Below are 21,229 nucleotides of genomic sequence, written 5' to 3'. Positions count from 1 at the left end.
CAATCCAAATAGCTGACACTTCATGCCGTGGTAGCAACTACCAAGTGTTTTGAGTACCATGCAGCTCTTTTAGTTGTTTTTTGTCATATTTTCTCATTTACTCCAAATAGATCTATTCTGCAGGTATAGTTATGTGCAGAAATTGCAATGTTTCAGACTGCTATGTATTACAAAGCTGAATGGTGGGACAGCACAAGATTAATTTTTCATTTAATCACAATATACAGCACATATTTCCAGTAATACTTTACAGAATTTGGATCACAAGTTCATTTCTTGTGAAATACAGGCAATCAAATATTATTTTTAAATTGTTGCTTCTGATAGATTGACTCAAGCACAGAGTATCTAGAATAAGAACAGTCAATCTGTTTTGTGCTTGAGTTTGTAATGACAGAAACACCAGGAGCCATAACACCCTGACTAAATGAGAATGAAAGGGTGCCTTGTACTAAGGTGTGCCTGCATACAGTATGTGGCCTTCAGATACTCTACTCAAAGCTTTATATTTCACTTTTTAATTTACCTCAATAGTATGGAGTGCTGGGTTCAAATTCCTGCCTGAGCGAAATCTATGCTGGTTTCATATTCTCCCAATGCACATGTAATGTTTCACTTGTTTGTATGGTTTCATCTCCAGACAGAAAAAGAATAAATTAACTGGTAATATGGAGATTTGTGATGATAGCTCACAAAATATTGTTGGAATAATCAGCCACCTACTGGCATAACATTTGATTAAAGATTAAATCTCATACAAAACAGAACAGTATTGTAATTATTCATCAAACACATATAGGTAATCCAAGGGGCTGGATGTTCCTATGGCAGACAACTAAAAGTCCTCACAGGAATACACGCAGTAGAGAGAAGTCCAAAAATAATTTTTCCACATGTAACTTGAGTACACACTGGGGAGGATTCACAAAGGAAGAAACATCACATAAAACCAAAAATAACAAATTAAAACTAGGCAAACCCCAAAAGACTTTTCTAGCACAGAATCCGGCATTCATTTCATTTCTCTTGACTGGCAGTTATTTCTCTATTCTTCCAACACTTACTATCTCCTAATCAATTCTAAACCAACTGGCACGCCTTTAGGTCTTTATAGTTCATCTGAACACAGATAGCTTACTAAATCATTACTTATAGTTGTTTTTATACTCAAACAGGTTAATATGAAGAAATGTGCTGATAAATTACTATTTAAAACAATTTTACAGCAATTAAGAATAAAATTCTGCAATCCTCTCAAAGAATGAAACTTGTACAGCGGTGCTTCTCAGACTCTATCCTGATGGATTACTGTAGCTGCCTGTTTATATCTCTCTCTATTATAAAAAAAAATCTTGTGATGAAACAATACTTCTTTCCTGCGGCGAGACGCGATCTTGTGAAGAGAGACAGAGAGACACTTTCACATCCCGCGAGACGTTAAAGTCACGTCATACCTACAGCCTTTGGAAGCAAGTCCCGTGATACAAATGCAGAGCAGGTTAGAGATAATGGAAGTAGGAAAATTTGAAAGTCTCAAAAAAATGAGTGAAAAGATCACATTAGCACAAACAAATGGAAAATATCCATCCATCCATCCATTTTCCAACCCGCTGAATCCGAACACAGGGTCACGGGGGTCTGCTGGAGCCAATCCCAGCCAACACAGGGCACAAGGCAGGAACCAATCCTGGGCAGGGTGCCAACCCACCGCAGATGGAAAATATTACTCGGTGAAATAACGGAACAGCGAAAAGAGATCGAATAGTGTTTGACGATGTCTGGGGGAGAAGAGAGACAAGGGAGTGAGACAAAAGTACAGCTGCTATACAAGCCAAAGTAGAACTTCGTAAAGAATTCAAAAACATTGGTGCGATACACATGCAGAACAGGTTAGAGATAATGGAAGTAGGAAAATTCTAAAGTCTCAAAAAAAATGATAGTAAAGATCACATTAGCACAAACAAACGGAAAATATTACTCGGTGAAATAACTAAAAAGCAAAAAGAGATCGAATAGTTTTTGAGGATATCTGGAGGAGAAGAGAGACATGGCAGTGACTTTTAAACGTTTGTAGTGCCGCACGAAATGCAGATCACGCCACACAGGAGCAGCAGCAATCCAGCAGCTGATCGAGCAAAGAGGAGGTAAAAAAACAACTGTTATTTGTTTCCCATTGTATCACCGTTTAAGAGGGGTTTCGGAGGAGCGACCGCGTCTCCGTGGGGTGCATTCAGCCTCCCTCTTCACAACAGCACGTAGCACTGGAAGGGAGGGGAAAACGGGTAGGCGAACGAAGCGAGCAGGGGGCAAAGCCAACTAGTTTTACTCAAATTTCACTCAGATGCTAATTCTCATATTTTAAATGCAAGTTAATACATTTGTTGAAAAGTAAGCAAGCAGTCAAGGCAAAGCAGTGCAAAATACTATAATACTAATGAAAGAACACATGTGGTCTGTAAAATATTCACATCAGTCTCTCCAGTCTCAGTGACATGCCCGGCAGCGAATATCAAGTGTCATTACACAGAAAATATTAATGTAGAAAAACAGGTTTAGCGATCTAATGCTAAATGTAAATAAACCTGTTGATAGCTTTGATAAAATGTCTGAATACTGTAGACTATAATTGCTGACATCAATTATCAGTGGTGTTTCACTGGCTCCTTCCCCCTGTGTCTTTTGGTTTTTTGGTAATCATTAAGTTAAATGAATCTTCATGGAGAACCTTACTCAGTATTGTGTAATATCCATACATATTGTCACTGGGGGGATAAAACTGGACCCACCCTGCTATGGAATAATGACTTGACAAAGTGTCTTACATCATTCTAGTGAGGAAATGCAAGACAATATAAGAAGCCCTAAAGTACAATAAGTAATCAGAGATCCTTGTGACAGCAAATATAAAGACTCCAACAGTCAGAAAGGGGGTTTGTGATGGTGAAATATTGGAGAAGACACAACCGGGGGGGGTATTTCCACACATTACAGGGGAGCAACTTGCCCATCACCTACCTATTGGGTATCCACAATAGCACCTGTACAGACAGTGTGAGGGACCTGTGCAACTCGGGAAGATGTCCAGCAGCTAGGTGTGGTATCCCTGTAAATTGCATGACTGAGAATTTGGGGTTTACTGCATCCAGAAGCAACACTGATTTTGACATCACTCCTGCACCTCTGACCATATTAGTTGGGAGACTGGAGACATTGGCTTTTTATATGTATTTGGTGGGTTGGCACCCTGCCCAGGATTGGTTCCTGCCTTGTGCCGTGTGTTGGCTGGGATTGTCTCCAGCAGACCCCCGTGACCCTGTGTTTGGATTCAGCAGGTTTGAAAATGGATGGATGTTTTTTTTTTGTTTGTGAGTAATAGTGGTAGGTTTTGTAAAAAACCTGGAGCAATGCAGGCCAGATGCCATCTGTATTGCAGCTAAGGAGTAAGTTATGTTATCCTTTCTTCTTAAATCTTCCCATTTAATTTTGCAAATAATTTTCCCCTAGTTCTCTAGTAACTTTGTGTTTTTATTGACCCCTCCAAAGGCCACAGCACATTGCTATTGTTTGACAGCAAGACAACCTTCAAATAAATTGTCATTACTGCAGCAGTTAATGAATACTAGGGGACTTCACTCACCAACCATGAGTGGTTAAATCTCTTAGCACAAAATCTCGTCTCATGGGACTTGAAAGTATCTCTTTGAAAAAGTCACGTTTCGTCCAGGATTTTTTTATATAATAGAGAGATGACAAATCTTGGCATTAGTACAAGAGCAAAATGAAAGGTTTCATGCCAAATAATTTGTAAAGCATGTGAAGATGTGTGTCATATGGAAACTACAGATACCTTCCTGATGACCAACAACATTTACATGAAAGGCTTGCAGTTATTTCAGAGAAATAATCAACAGTGTAACTAAAAGACTCTTGCTTTAGAAAAATGGTTTTGAGAAAAATACATATGACAAATTAATTAACAGGAGTTTGGTTTTAAGAACCCACTAAGTCCAGCCATGGCAGCAAAATTTCTGCCACAAACTAATCTTACAGCTCAACAACCCACCCTAGTCTGCTTGTCAGAAGATCACCAGCACATGTAAAAACAGCCACACATTCACATGCACCACTACATGCCAAAATATTTGATATCAAGTGCTTGGATTGTGGGAGAAATAAACCCACATGACCATGAGGTAAAAGACCAAAGTCCACACAAAGCAATACAAATTCAACCTGAAGGAAACAAAGGCTGCAAAGCAGTAATGTCAGTCACTGTGACAATAGACTAAACGAATATAAAGTATATACAGTATATGTACACCAAACCCCCACATATACTACAATCTCCCATCATTTTTACATTTTGATCTCATTTAAATAAAAACATTATTTATGCTTTATAACTAAAAAAAGTGCTGAACATTTATAAAATGTCATAAATGAAGAAGAAAAGGTAGAAAAAAACAGGTGACGTTGTTGACACACCTTTAAGTTTATACTTTATGGAACTCTCTTTTGTTTGAATTCCAGCCATTATCCACAGCTTGCACGCAAGCTGTACACCTATATCGGGTGTTTTACACCCATCCCTCTGTGCAGAACATATCAAGGTTGCCATTTGAAATTTTTCCTCATACTTGCTATTGCTAATATTCAAGGTTTCATATTAAAAACAAATAAATTAATATGCCTGGGTTTTTCACCATCAACCAGTGTGTATATACTTGAATTAACTGATTTATTTTCTGAAACAACATAATCTAATATTTTGTCACTTTGAACTAAATCTATCTCAGAAGGGCAAGGATCAACAACCGCTGATCGGATGTCAGTCCAATGCAGATGTGCATATATATATATATATATATATATATATATATATATATATATATATATAAAACAGACAAAAAGTAAAAACATAACAAATAATATTAGCAAATCATCTTGTTCTCATGGTTAAAGAGCAGCACTGACCAATATGGCAAAAACAAACCCTGTACAGGGTACCTGTCCTTTGTGGGATGAATTCTTACACACACACACACACACACACACACACACACACATTACAAGCTAACGTAAGGTGCATGTTGCTGGAATCTGGGAGAAAAAACAGAATTTCAAATCCAATACACATGGGGAGAGCATTCAAACTCCACTGAAACTGCAACCTAGTACAGGACTTAAACTTAGGACACTGGATCTGTGAGACATCAGCGCTCTTCACTCTGCCGCCCAGGGAATAAGAAAGATCTTAAAAGGTAATACTGTGCTGAAATGTAAAAGTTAATTATAAACCCTACATTTTGTCTTACAAGCATTCACTAATACCTCTTTGTGAGTACATGTACAGTATATATACTATAAATATTACATTACACAAATTATACATTCTGTTTATAAACACACACACACACATATACGAGGGACATTCAAAAAGTTTTTGTGTTTTTCTTTAACTGTTTATTAAGAATTTCAGTAAACAAATTATATCACTGTTCTACATAGTCACTTTAATTTGTGGTGCAATTTTATAAGTATATAGATATAGAAGCGAAGGTCTGTGGTACAATTTGATTATTTGCAGCTAGAGATCCACAAAGGGAGAAAACGAGTCACGTATCTTAAAATAGTTTTTTATTCCTAAGCTTTCGACAACCTGCCAGGTGTCATCATCAGTGGAAAATGATTTGTCATACAGGAATCAAAGGCAATATATAGCTGGTGAAAGGTGGGGATGGAGGGGGAGGTTGTATGGAGGTTGGGGGTGTATTCACCATACATATATAGTGTACAGCTACATGTCCTTGACTGACTGACTGACATTCTAAGAAATTCTAAGGAAAAATGATTTTCACTTAACGGATCAAACAATCTTAAATTCTCACCAATACAATTACAACAAAAAGTTTAGAAAAAATAAAGAAATCAGGACTGTGGGCATCTTTATCTCTCATTCTTATGCCTGACTTTCACCTGCACAGTTCTTTAGCTGAGAGTTTAAAATAGTCACTCCAGTTCATAAGTTCATCTTTAGTATTCTATACATTTCTTTTGCTATAATGTACTATTGAGAGAAAATTAAACAGTTTGCAGAATGCATGCCTTACTTACTACGAGTGTATATATATATATATATATATATATATATATCTGTTATAAAAAAAATCTTGGACGGTTGGAAGGAGACAAGACATGATTTTCTCACAGAGACACTTTCACGTCCCGCGAGACGAGACTTTGTGCCAACAGATCTAACCACACCCAGGGCCGGAAATAAAAGACAAAGAGTAGATGACAAAGTAGAATGTTGTAAAGAATTCAAAAACGTTGGTGCAATACACATGCAGAAGAAGCATGTTAGACATAATGGAATTACGAAAATTCAAAAATCTCCAAAAAAGGATAGTAAAGATCGCATTCGCACAAACAAATGGAAATTATTACTCGGAGAAATAACGGAACAGCAAAAAGAGATTGAATATATTGTTCGGATTTAAACTTTAAGTCGGAGACTTGTAGATCGTCTAATTCATGTTGCCATCAGGGAAAAGTAGTGTTTCTTCGCAATTAAGAGGCCTATATGCAAGAATTAAAAGATTTGTTGTTTGGTGAAAGTGAAATCCCGCAAGAGAAATAATTTCTCAATGGTGTGAATGCTATTGTCAGACACATTTCTTGTAGAGAGAAAGAAATGATATTCACTCACGGGCAGTTATTAATTGCGCTGTCACGATGTAATTCCAAACACAGAATCAAAATTCAATATGATATTGATGAAAAGGTAAAATCGAAAAGAGATTGAATATATGAACATACGTGATATGACAGAAGTGCACAGCGCAAGATGGAGATCACATAACACGGTGGCAGCAGCAGCAATCCAGCAGCTGATCGAGCAAAGAGGAGGTAAAAATAATGTATTTGTTTCCCATTGTATCACCATTTAAAAGGGGATTTCGGAGGAGCGACCGCGTCTCCTTGGGGGGCGTTCAGCCCCCCTCTTCACAAAGCAGCAGAGACGTGAAGTGGCTGGCGCATAGTGCGGGGTGGGGGTGGTTGGCGAGCCTAGTCCTCTAGTATATATATATATATATATATATATATATATATATATATATTTTGCCAGACCAGATAGGTTGGGGTTAGCCCTGATTATGGAAGGCCTGGGGGAGAGAGTATTTTCAAGACCATTTCTCCCCCGAACCGACAGAGGGCAGCCACGTGTTGTGAGCATAGAAGCTCAACCCTGTTGGGGCCCGTGCCAACTGCCAGGGGGCACATGGATGTTTTCAGGGCCCTATTTTGCAGCACTTTCACCACACCCGGAAATGCTGACAGAAGAAGCTCATTGGGCATCTCGAGTCCTTCCAGGTGCCCTATAAAAAGTGGCCACTCACCAGGAGTCAATGGCCAAAGTCGGGAGGAAGAGGACAAAGCCTGTCTGGAGGATTGAAGGCATGACAAAGGGACTGTGTCAGTGATTTGTGCACTGTATAAACCGGGTGATGTGTAATTAACCTGTGTCCTGCCTGTCTGTGTCGGGGTTTGGGCGGCTGTACACACCCAGGCTTCACAATATATATACTATACTACTATACTACTACTTGTTCTTGTTCTTTATTTATTTTACCCTGTAGAAGGAATTTGTTCATTTTTGCATACCCCTTGAGATCAGAGTGCAGGGTAAGCCATTGCACAGCGCCCCGGGGCAATTGTGGGGTAAGGGCCTTGGTCAAGAGCCCAGCAGAGTAGGATCTCCTTTGACAATAACGGGGATTCAAAACCGGCAACCATTGTCATTTTTGCTTATCAATCTACACTCAATACCCCATAATGAGAAAATGAAAACATGTCTTTAGAAAGGTTTGCAAATTTATTACATATCAAAAACTGAAATCACTCATTTACAGGTGTAAGTATTCAGACCCTTTGCAATGGCACTCCAAATTGTGGTCAGGTGCATACGGTTTACTTTACTTATCCCTGAAATGTGTCTAGAACAAAGGCACACTCCTGTGTACTGTATATCCATCCATCCATCCATTTTCCAACCCGCTGAATCCGAACACAGGGTCACGGGGGTCTGCTGGAGCCAATCCCAGCCAACACAGTAAAGACCCACAATTCACACTGCATGTCAGAACAAAATCCAAGCCAGGAAATCCAAGGAATTATCTGTAGACCTCTCTGTGAAGGCTCAGATCGGGGCAAGGGAATGAAACCTAAAGCTTTGATTGTTTCCAGTGACATAGTGGCTTCAGTAATTGTGAAAATGGAAGAAGTTTGGACCCGCCAGAACTCTTTCTAGAGTTGGCCATCTGGCCAAACTGTGTAACCAAACAAGAATGACTTTAGGAGGTGATCAAGAACACAACTGTCACTCTAACACAGCTTCAGAAGTCCCCTCCTGAGATGGAAGAACCTGTTGGAAGGAGGACCATCTCAGCAGAATTCCATCAATCAGGCAATAAGGCACTTCTGCTTGAAGTTTGGCCATGTGGCATTTAAAGACCTCTGAGAGCATGAGGAAATAAATTTTCTGCTCTGATGAGACAAAAATTTAACTCTTTAGGCTTAAGTCCAAGCACTATGCCTGGCAAATACCAGGCACTGCTCATCACCTGCCTAAAACCAACTCTACAGAGAATGTGCTCCAGAGTGTACACAGAGTCAGACTAAGGCAACAGTTAACCATTCCACATGACAATGACCCAAAGCATACAGCCAAGTAATGCTCAAGTACCTTCGGGACAAGTCTCTAACTGTCCTTGAATGGCCCAGCCAAAGCTCAGATTTAAACCTCATAGAACATCTGTGGATAGACCTGAAGATAGCAGTTTATAAATGCATCTCATTCAGTCTAACAGAGCTTGAAAGGACCTGCCAGGAAGTATGTGATAAACTGCACAAATCCAGGTCTGCAAAGCTTGTAGAGACTTACCCAAGAAAACCCAAGGCTGGTATCGCTGCCAAAGAGGCTTCTACAAAGTACTGAATTAAGGGTCTGAAGACTTTCTTGTATGAGTGAGAGAATACTTGAATACTTGAATGAATGAGAGATTTCAGTTTTTGATTTTTAAGAAATTTGAAAACCTTTCTGAAAACATTTTCATGTTGTCATAAAGGGTTCTTAAGGGTAGAATGTTGAGCAAAAATGGCAAAATAAAGTGTGGAGAAAAAGCAATTTGAATATTTTCTGAATCAACTGTGCATGCAGTATAGTATATATTAGATAGATAGATAGATAGATAGATAGATAGATAGATAGATAGATAGATAGATAGATAGATAGATAGATAGATACTTTATTAATCCCAATGGGAAAATTTTAAAAATTTTAAAATATTATTATATACTGCTGCTTACAAATATAAACATACACAGTATATACTATAGATATAAAACAACCAGCAAAGCTGATCAACTTAAAAATATAGCCACATTTACATTTTTCTTTTTTTCCTGCCGATGCCCTGTTAGCTAAAGTACTGGAAAGGAGAAGGCAGCACTTCACAAAGTGTGTGTACACAAACATTCAATCACTCTTGCACAAGTAAATCTAAACTGGCCACAACACGAATATTGCTGCAGCAGTGAGCTGAATCTCAAAGACTCTTAACTGCCTTTCGTCAGCTAAAACATACCGACTCTACTGCAGTCTCCATATTGCTTACTTAAAACTGGAAAAGTCAGCAGGAAAAGGCTCCAACTTCCCCACTACCCAGCTCAGAATGAGCAGTTTTGTGAATTAAGATTTTGTTTGTTTTTTTCTGTATTCCTTCTATACATTACATGTACTGTTTACTCTTGAGAAATTAGGTCTTCACCTTCACGGCTTAGTTTGTACGACTGTTACAGATCCCTGCCTGGTATGCATCCAGAGTGAGGGTGCAGGCACCCAAGCCCTATCCCATTTTTAAGACATCCTTATATTAAAATTCCTGTGCTGTCATCCATATGGATTATCCCCATATGCCCCCACACATTACAAGACCTTTCTTCATAACGTACCTTTAATATCCATTTCCTTTCGACACCAGTTGATAAAATTGGACACGTTATCTCGTGCTAAGAAAGTTGCGGGTTGGGCCGACTTGACAAAGGTCACCCCCGACTTGGGCAGCTTCAGCTTTTCTGCCACAGCAGGGTTCTCCTCCACGAACTCCGCCGCAACCTGCGTCACGTTGTTGGCATGATGACACAGTAACGAGCCGGTCTCCAGGACCTCCAAGAAGCTGTCCACACAGAGGTGGATTTCGTAAAGTTCCGAGAGCCATTCGGCCAGGTCTTCCTTCATGGCATAGAGATACTCTTCACTGGACCTGAAGGGCTTGATGCTCTTGGTCGTGGCGCTGTGGATGCCTGCCATGGAAGGTGCAAGGAGGGTACTCTGCTCTTAGTAGATATCCATGAAGCCTGGACTCCCCTACTTTCCCGTCTGGGGATCGGAGATGAGCAAACAGATCCAAAGTCAAGCGTAGAGTTTGCAGAATGAGGAACGTGTCCAGTCTTTCAATTGTGCTGCATAGCTTTTTTAATTACACTTTTTTATAAAATCATATCGCAGAAGTGGCTCTGGATACCCTTCTTTTCATGGGGAGTGAGTGGGGTTCACAGCTCCTTCTCTGAAGTCTCTGCTCGGCGTCCTCCTGTCTTTGCAAAGCACAGATTACACTTTTAATGCTACTCGTCTGATGAGACTGTTAGAAAAGCCCCGAGGAGCCCCGGAGTGTTTGTTTCACCCTGTAGAAGAGCGGCGTTCTCCTAGGCGACGGAGCGCTCGCGGCAAACACTTGCCTTAACTATTTTTGAGCTGCGCGTCTCTGTGCAACAGCTCAGACTAAACAACTGTAAGGCGCGCGAGTGGGCGTGGTCACAGCTCTTCAAAAACGCGCTGCGCAGCTACCCGCGCAGTCTGACGACTAAACGCCCGCTAAAAAACAAGTCGCTGTTGACGTCTGCACTTTACTACTGCGTGTTATCACAACAGGTTCCGCAATGTGACAAAGGAATTTCACTAACAACAGCGTGTGGACTATTGCGAGGAATTCGATTTTCAGTTAAGGATACGTGAATAATAACTTTTAAACGCACAATTTGGCACGAGCATTGAAGGACAACAGCGTCCCGTGAGAGGACCGATCGGGCAGTGGAAAAGGCGACAGATGACAGGGGGGTGCGGCTTCGACTCTCCTGGCACTTAATCCAGGTGTCATCGTAAAGCTGGCGGCGCCTCCGTCTAACGAGATGCCAAGAGGCGCATCGCCTTCCATAGCCCCCGTGGGCGCGTCCGCTACAGCCGATGTTATCTGAATTAGTCACATCAGAACACAGCCTTTGTTGTTTTATTTGGAAAAGAAGCTGAAATGTTATTGAAAAAAATCTCTATCGTCAGCTTAGGCGAAGGACCCTAAACCGTTACTTAGTCTAGACAGGGGTTCTTTCTTATTTGATTATTATGGCGTGCGTGCGTGCTTGTTACTGTTCATTTGATCATTGGTATAAAGTCGGTTTGATAATCTAGGAGGTCAAAACTTGCGCTGCGCTCAAAGTAATTTAAACAGATTTCAAACAACGTCCCACCACAAGTAGCACATAATTGTTGACTGGCGGTGTTTCACAGCCGCACCCATTTATTTAGGAGACTCCTTAACACTACTGACGGTAGGGGTGCCTACGTGAGTATTTTTGACAAGGATAACGATTATAGGAAAAAAGGATCGTATTTTCCAGGCGCTGTAAGGATTTGTAAAGTCAATATTTAGGAGGAAATGAACTCCAGGTAGAACTCCTCCATGCAGGCGGATACGCCTTGCCGTTGTTCTTCCCCGCCACCCCTATTCTCTGCACAGACCAGAGGTCCACAACTACGTTGGTCCTGACCATTAAAACATGTTAAAGGGGTGTGACGTTGCTTCAAGAACACCAACAGAAGAATCGTAAAAATGAAATTTTACTGTTAAACGGTGACATGCTCAGATCTTTTGGTGGACAGTGGGCCAAAAGGGGAGTACTGTATTCACTTTAGGGGCCTTGAAATGAAAACTGTCACTTTCAATCGTCGTATATTTGAGAGGGTGGGCCCTGCGAGTGCTGTGTTTTTGATTGTTGAATTTGTCTTCAAAGTTGTGACTGTGGCGGATATAAGTGCTTACCCAGACTTATTGTGAAAAGTAACTAATTCAAAGAGTTCTGGATTTATCATCAGAAGTCTTCATCTGAAGTATCTGCGATAAATGTGTCCTTTGGTGGACACTGTCACACTCCCAACATTTTATTAATTAAAACACACTACTTACTCGCTAGAGTCCACCCTGTCAACTTTGACGGTTTAAAATGTCAGTTTTCATTTCACGTTGTGTGTGTAGTGAACTGAAATATAAACAGAATATAAATAATTTCATGACACTTTTTTCTGCTCACATACCATTTATTTTAGAATGTATTGTCACTATCTCACAATGCATCTTTTCTTTGCATATTTATTTTGTTTGTCTGACATATTCATCCATGGCGCTCACTTTCATTACTGTGTTTTTAATTTAACAGGAAATTTAGGTATAGCTTCCGTGGCACTGAAATATACACAAACTTGGCAAAAAATGTTTGTCAATGATTGCTGATTATGTCAGATTGTCAAAAACAACACTATATCTCACTGCTTCTTAATATATCATCTGTTAATAAGACCAAAGAGCATATAGATGAATTCCATTCTAGATATATAAAATACCTCATAGACCTTATCTGTAAGTGTTCACATCATAGTACGTCACATCACAGATTTGTTGCCTTCATAAAGGGCCTATTGTGGGTCAAATATTCAGTAAGCCACTACAGATGATCACCTCGTACCATATATCATATTTATTTTTTGTATATTAGACTTTACACAATAAAAAGCAAAATTATTTTACTCTAGAATATTGAAGTAAATTCTAAATTATTTTGCATGTGCTATACAGTATTTTTAAGATCTCTTATAACAAAAGCAAAATAATACTATTATGCATTCTAGGTTTTTTCAGTTTTTGGGGTTTCAAGCAAAAATCATTACTGTAGTTTTGGCTCTTGCCAACTTGAACTGGAAGAAATGGGTGAACATAAAGAAAACAGAACCAAAAATAAAAATGATGACCACATTCTCACTCTTCCAAAGAGAGGACTCTTAATGTACAAAGCTAATAAAACTGTCCAGAAATAAATCTCTCAAAAATTGGTCTCACTTAATTCATCCTGTAAGCATGCTGATGCAGCCTTGTCAAATGCACTCAGGAGAAAATAGTTACATAACTTATCAGTTGTTTTGCTTTGGTTTCTGTCAAATGGCAGGCAGATGCTTTTCATATTTATCAGTACCTGGACACCATCATGTTCTGTCTTTCAATGTACAGAAGCGCTAAGCTGCAGTCACGCTGATCTGAAAATCTCTCGCAGTCTCTCGAGAACTTGACTGCATGCAATTTGAACAAGAGCGGTAGATAATTAAGACTGTTTGTAGCACATTTTCTTTTCAAAATGCATAAAGATGATACTTTCCACCACTATGGTTTGTTAGTTTATCCAACTTTATTACCTCAAATAGTGTTCCATTCATTGATACCACAAGCTGGACTTGTTCTATTCAAATGTTAATGACTTTAAATGTAAACCTGTGGTCAATCTGATCAGGTCTGACCTCAGCTTAATGCCATCTGCAACCCTGTTATGTATGGAGGTGACCCTTAATTATCCAAGCCAGGAGTTGTTATGTATGTTGGGGTGGGGGGTTGTGGTTTGTATTTATTACATTTTTTTTCTATAATTATTTATATATCTGTGTAAATGAGAGGGAGGTCAGTGGAATGGTGAGGATGCAGGGAGTAGAGTTGGTGAAGGTGGATGAGTTTAAATACTTGGGCTCAACAGTACAGAGTAACGGGGATTGTGGAAGAGACGTGAAAAAGAGAATGCAGGCAGGGTGGGATGGGTGGAGAAGAGTGTCAGGAGTGATTTGTGACAGACAGATATCAGCAAGAGTGAAAGGGAAGGTCTACAGGACGGTAGTGAGACCAGCTACATTATATGAGTTAGAGACGTTGGCACTGACCAAAAAACAGGAGACAGATCTGGAGGTGACAGAGTTAAAGATGCTAAGATTTGCACTGGGTGTGACGAGGATGGATAGAATTAGAAAGGAGGACATTAGAGAGTCAGCTCAAGTTAGATGATTGGGAGAGAAAATCAGAGAGGCGAGATTACGTTGGTTTGGACATGTGCAGAGGAGAGATGCTGGGTATATTGGGAGAAGGATGCTAAAGATAGAGCTGCCAGGCAAGAGGAAAACAGGAAGGCCTAAGAGAATATTTATGGATGTGGTGAGAGAGAACATGCAGGTGATGGGTGTAACAGAGCAAGATGCAGAAGACAGAAAGATATGGAAGAAGATGATCCGCTGTGGCAACCCCTAACGGGAGCAGCTAAAAAAAGAAGAATAAGATTTATATATCTTTTTTTTGAGCCTTTGGGACAAATAAAGTATCTATCTATGTACCTATCTATTTTTCTAAACTTGTTATAACCATGGGTCTTAGGAAATACTTTAACAATACTTGTTGGCACCTGATGGTCACTGCATTCATAGACAGAAAATGCACTAGGTTATAGAGAGTTACTTATTCACAGCTACTAATTTAGTTGGTTGTTACATCATTGCTGCTACAGCTCAATTAATGTGATATTAAAATTATGAATGGCGCTATTCCAATTAGATTTTTCATTATATTACTAAAATGTCTTATACTTTCCCTCTACCCAACTCTAATCTTGGGTTATTCAGTGATACTCTTTGTTTTACAAAACTCATATTCCAACATGCTGTACTTCAAAATTTTTCATTCAGCTGGTAAGATGATTTCATTATTCATTATTGCTCAAGCATTATGGTTCTTGTTTCTCCTTCTACTGTATACATTCTGCCATTACTTTTTTGTACCATTGTTAAACAAAAAATCCTTTCTTTACTGGCTTATGAAAAGCACAAAAAGTTTGAACTATTAACATAACATCAGATCATCAAGTTCAAGGTCGTGGAGGCCTCAGCCTATCTCAGCAGCACCAGGCCTAAAGGAGGAACTTGTACAGGTAATGGACTGGTGTGGTAAGGCAGATATTGTGTTTTTATTGCTTAAGTTACTAGGGGGCTTTTCCGCCTGCTTGCTTCGCTCACCAAGGGGCCTGCGATACACGCCAGCCACTACACGTCTCTGCTGCTGGCGTATGTGGATTTCACTTTCACCAAACAACAAATCTTTTAATTCTCGCAGATACGCCTCTTCATTGGGAAGAAACACTACTTTTTTTTTCCCTGATGGCAACACGAATTAGATGATCTACAAGTATCCAACTTAAAGTTTAAATATGAATAATATATTCTTTGCTGTTCTGTTATTTCACAGAGTAATAATTTCCATTTGTTTCCACTAATGTGATCTTTACTATCATTTTTTTGAGACTTTCGAATTTTAGTACTTTCATTATCTCTAACCTGCTCTGCATGTGTATTGCGCCAACGTTTTTGAATTCTTTACGATGTTCTACTTTGTCATCTACTCTTTGTCTTTTATTTCCAGCTCCAGACACGGTTAAATCCCTTGGCACAAAGTCTCGCAGGACGTAAAAGTATCTCTCTGAAAAAGTCACGTCTCGTCTTAGGATTTTGTTATTATAATAGAGCGATATCGTGCCCATAGAATATCATCATACCTTGTGAAAATCTATACCTTTTGTCACATTACACCTTAGAATATAAAATAAATTCAGTAATTTTTTAGCTGTATGTACACATTAATAACCCTCTTTGTCAATGTGAAAATAAGATTCTAAAACAATTTGAATAATTATTAAAAATCAATTAGTGAAATACCTGGTTTGGTAAAATGATCATACCCTTAGGACGTACCATTCTAACCTTAATCAGATACAACCAATCAGCAGCCAGGTCAAACACTAGGCTAATTGCCCCATCTGACATCCATTGTAGTGGTGTTGATCACCTCAGAATAAAACCAGTTGAAGATTTCACTACTAGTAGTGCAAGATTCTTAAAAAGAAACCAACATGGTTGGGAATGTGCTGTCAAAAGAACTCTGGGATAAAGTTGTAGAAAGGCACACATTAGGAGAATGCTACAGAAAGATTTCAAAGGCTTTAGCTATCCTTTTGAGTACAGGTCAGAGCATCATTAAGAAGTGGAAGGTGTATGGCACCACCAAAATGTTGCCTGGATCAGGCCATCCATCTATACTGGATGACCAAGATAGAAGGGCATTGATCAGAGAGGCTACCAAGAAGCCAAAGGTAACTTTGAACGACGTACAAGGCTTCGTGGCTGGACCTTGTTGATCTGTGCATTTGACATCAATCTCTCAAACTTTACACAAAGCTGGTCTGTATGACAGCGTGGCAATAAAGAAGCCTTTTCTGAAAAAGTGCCGCATTCAGTATCCTTTGCGCAATGCAAAAACACACCTGGGAGATTCTGTTGTCATGTGGAAAAAGGTGCAATGGTCAGACGAGACAAAAATTGACATTGGGCAAAAGCAAACACAGCACACCATCCAAAACACATACCCACTGTGAAGCATGCTGGTTGCAGTATTATGTTGTGAGGCTGTTTCTCTTCAACAGGGACTGGGTCATTGGTCAGGATTGAAGGGAAAATGGATGCTGCCAAGTACACCCAAATTCTTGAGGAAAACCTGCATCCCTCTGCTAGACATTTACCTTCCAACATGACCACAATCCTAAATATACCACAAAAAGAACAACATGGTGGTTTAAGGACAAGAAGGTGAATGTATGTGAGTGGTCATTTCAGGTCCTGACTTAAATCAAATAGAAAGTCTGTGGATGGACTTGAACAGAGCAGTCCATTGCCACTCACCACGGAATTTGACTGAACTCGAACAATTCTGCAAGGAAGAATGGGCAAACATTCCCTAATCTCGGTGTACAGAGCTAGTAAAGATAACTAAAAAGATTGCTGGCTGTAAATAAAACAAATGGTGGCTCTACTAAATATTTAATCAGGGGAGTGATGACTTTTCCAATCCTGCCATTCTTGTTTTTCATTTTTCAATTCATTTTCTGAGCTGGTCAATTTCTTTTCAATAGTGTGTCAGATGTTGGAAGGCAACATTTGTTAAAAAAAGCTGGTAAAAGTTTTTTTGAGCATGGTTTTTGATTTCAAGCTGTATGGCTAGTAAATTAACCATTTCAAAAGGGTATGATGACTTTCTATAGGCACTGTAATCATTTTTGTGGAAATTAAGTGCTGCAATCAAAGAGCAGTGGGTGTGTCAGCACTGTGACTAGGGAACCAGTGTGCCTGTCAGAGGGCCGATAATCAACAGCAAAAAATGTAAATTCTTAACCGTTGAGTTTTGCATCTTCCTTGTGCCTTGCCAAACTTTCTCTTTCCATTCACAACATGATCATGTCTCTTTTTCTCCTGTCCAGGACACCACCGTGTCTTCAGTCATTCTTCCACCCAATTGGTTAGTAGTGTGAGTCACGTGTTCCATCAATCACATCTGCTTCTTGATTTATTTGCATAAAGTCCCCTGTCAGTGCAGTGCAGAGCATGTATGTTAGCATCATATTAATAAATATCAATAAAAATTTATTGACAAATAAAAAAACATGTTGGCTAGTTTTCTTTTTTTTTAGTGTCACTAAATTTCAGTCTAATCAGTCAAAGCATTTTTGAAATTTGAGTATTTAGTTTTTGTGTGAATATTGATATACTGAAATACTCTTTCTTAGTAGATACCTACTGCCCTAGATGTACCATCCTGCCAAATTTCAGCTTTTTAACTAAACAGGAAGCAGTGTTTTTGTTAACGAGTGAACAAGTGAGTGAGTGAATGAGTCAGTCAGTTTTGCATTACAGTAATCCCTCACCTATCGCGGGGGTTACGTTCCAGAGCCCCCCGCGATAGGTGAAAATCCGCGAAGTAGCGACCTATATTTATTTTATTATTTATACATATTTTAAGGCTTTATAAACCCTTCCCACACTCTTATAAACCTTTCTCACTCTCTTGTTAACCTTTCCCACACTCTTATAAACACTTCCTATGCTCTTAAACACTTTCTACATTCTTAAACACCGCAGACCAACACTGCACACTACACGCAGCGATCAGACGTCAATGTGTCTGCACTCGCTTTGTGAAGGGGGGCAGCTGAACTCTGAGCAGAGCAGAAATGGACTTTGTGCTGCTTCTGCCAAAATGCCTGCTTGTCGCTCTGCGCGATCGGAAGGAGGAGGAGGAGTGGGGGTGTGTGAGGGCTGAACGCACCTTCGCTCAAACCCCCCCTCCCCTGAAGCGCAGTACGCTCCTGCCAATTCGCATTGTCAAGGGGGTGGGGAGCTGAATGAACGCTAAGGAGAAGTGGACTTTGTGCTGGGTTTGTGCTGCTTGTCGCTCTGCATGTCAATAATTTAAAAGCCTGTACATCACCAATTTTCCTGTCTCACTGTCTTGTCTTGCGTGAAGTTAAAATGTTTTATAATAGTGAGATGTTACTCATATCCTTAGCCCGACATCCACATATCATATGTGTTAACAAAGTGTGTTTTATAAGTTTACATGTGTTTAAAGCATGTGGGATGGGTATTTTAAGGCTTAAACTAAAAAAATGTTTATTTATATGGTCTTTCTATATCGCGGATTTTCTCCTGTTGCTGATGGGTCTGGAACATAACTTCCGCGATAGGCGGGCAATCACTTGTATTTAAAAACCCGCGAAGTCGTGAATCCGCAAAATGTGAACCGCGAAGTAGCGAGGGATTACTGTACATATACTAAGTGAAAATCACATCTCATCTCCTTCCATCCTTACAAGATTTTTTTATAATATATATATATTAGTTTTGAGGACACTATGGTGGCAGTATCATTATTGATACTATTTCAGGTGCCTTATCCATGTTCTTTTCATGTTTATGTGGGATTTTTTTCTGGGACTCTGTCCTCCTCTTACAGCCAAAAGATGTGCAAACTGGAGACTCTAAAGTGGCCTTGTTTTATTTAAGGGTAGGTGGGTGTGTAAATAATTGTGCTCTGCTGTAAGCTGTCACACTTTCCAGGTTTAACTGCTTTGCCTGTAGATGCCAGCCTTCCCTGACCAAGTAATGGACATATGGGTGGATGGTTACATTTACTGTACAGAAATGTCCCAAGGAGTGTATGTAGTTGGTTACTGTTAAGCACCAATGGACAACAAAACACTCACTGTTTACTATACTCTAGCAACTTTATTTTGGTAATGCCATGTGAGTTTCTTTCAGAAAATATTTTATGAGAACACAAAACCAGGAGTTAAGACAGAAGAGAAGTGTGGATGGTCTAGGCATGTGATTTATTTACAGTATTTAGTACAAACAAGGCCATGTGAAGGCAACCACAGTAACTACAGACAACCCCACTTGTTCAAAAACATTTTGTCTCTTTGTTTTGTTGTTCAGTTATTTCTGTTGGTCTGTTTCAATTGTACTGTACTTAAGGCGACATAAACAGCCCATTCAGTTCATCCAGAACAGTGAAAGTCAAGAAAGTGGGACCAACTAGAGACATAAATATTGCATGATTTGAAACTTTATTGCAAAATATATTAATGATTACTATATTAAATATACTAGTTGAGTTCTCTGCGGTGGGTTGGCACCCTGCCCAGGATTGGTTCCTGCCTTGTGCCCTGTGTTGGCTGGGATTGGCTCCGGCAGACCCCCGTGACCCTGTGTTCGGATTCAGCGGGTTGGAAAATGGATGGATGGATGGATAGTTGAGTTCTATGTGATTCCAAATTTTAAACATAAAAAACTCATTGTTCTTGTGTTTTATTCAGACATAACACTTTCAGAACAAAGTCGTGTTTATTACATAATAACAATCATCCTAATGAAAGTGTAATAGACAGACTGTATCCGAAGTAGAAAGCTACAAAATATGGAATAACCTGACATTCCCTCCTTTGATAATGTTTGTTAAATTAAAAGCAGGAAACACAATAACATGACAACATGATGCTGTCAAATTAACCAATTTCAGCAATCAATGCTATACATAGACAAACAAGGTAGTTTCTTCCAGATTCACATTTTAGATGTGAACTTATTAAAATTGTAAAGTGCTCAATAATATCTATAAATGATCCCCCCCTTGAACTTTCTCACATTTTATTACGTTTCAAGTTTTACCATATTTATATAGGACGAGCTGTATATACCCGGCGTTGCCCGGGGCAGAAGTAACCTAATCGGTCAAACACTTACATATATACCAAAGTAAACCTAATCGGTCAAACAGTTACATATATAAAAAAACCGAACCTAATCGGACAAACAGCTAATCTATATACATAAGCAAACCTAATTGGTCAAACAGTTACATAAATACAAAAGCAAACCTAATCGATGAAACAGCTTCATATATACAGAAGCGAACCTAATTGGTCAAACAGTTATGCATGTGCAGAATAATTTTACAAAGATTATGCGTGTTAACAATCATTAAAAAGAAAAGATTGAGGAACTCTTCTTCTATATGTGATGAAGCTGGATGAAGCTGACTTGACGAAGACGTAGGTGGCATAGATTGGTTTTTCTAAAACAGAAGAAAAAAATGAGTATCTATTATTATTTTAAATTAGAATGAAAATGAGAACCTTGATTAGAGATAGATTATCCGTATTAAAATATGTGCATGAATAAACTTTTGCTAACTCTCTAGCAAAAGTTTATTCATACAAATTGGCATGGGATGGCTTTGTGAAAAAGTAAAAATTAGATAAAAATAAATTGAGAATGCGTACTTCCATTTGACTGAGATTATCTGTAATGATGAAAAAAAAGTTTAGTATGTTTTTTTTTCCATACGGGAACGATGTAAAACCTTACATAAGCACCCTTCAGCCCGTACTGAAGGGTAGTGTCAGATTCTTACTGACTAAAAAACACCCTTTTTATTCCACAGCTACCCCAAAAACCACTATTAGGCATTACTTTGGGGTGGCAGTAGTTTAGTTATGAAACAGCTGGGTCCTGAAAAAAATCTGTCTTATTAGTGGCTTCATCACATATAGAAGAACAGTTCCTCAATCTTTTCTTTTTAATGATTGTTAACATGCATAATGTTTGTAAAATCATTCTGCACATGCATAACTGTTTGACCAATTAGGT

General features: G+C 39.1%; 1 protein-coding gene across 1 annotated transcript in view; it reads right to left on the bottom strand.

The window, feature by feature from the left end:
• The window catches only part of LOC114656562 (GAS2-like protein 2A), a 32,106-nt gene extending 21,318 nt beyond the window's left edge, over positions 1 to 10,788 (bottom strand). The window contains exon 1 of the mRNA XM_028808203.2: positions 10,015 to 10,788. Within this exon, the coding sequence (XP_028664036.2) occupies positions 10,015 to 10,372 (358 nt within the window). The 5' untranslated portion in view covers positions 10,373 to 10,788. The remainder of the gene's footprint in view (positions 1 to 10,014) is intronic.
• Positions 10,789 to 21,229: the final 10,441 nt, after the last annotated feature.

This window comes from Erpetoichthys calabaricus, chromosome 8 (assembly GCF_900747795.2).
Source record: "Erpetoichthys calabaricus chromosome 8, fErpCal1.3, whole genome shotgun sequence".
Classification (NCBI taxonomy): domain Eukaryota; kingdom Metazoa; phylum Chordata; class Cladistia; order Polypteriformes; family Polypteridae; genus Erpetoichthys; species Erpetoichthys calabaricus.
Note: the sequence above shows the minus strand (reverse complement) of the source record. Positions and strands in the feature narration are given on the sequence as shown.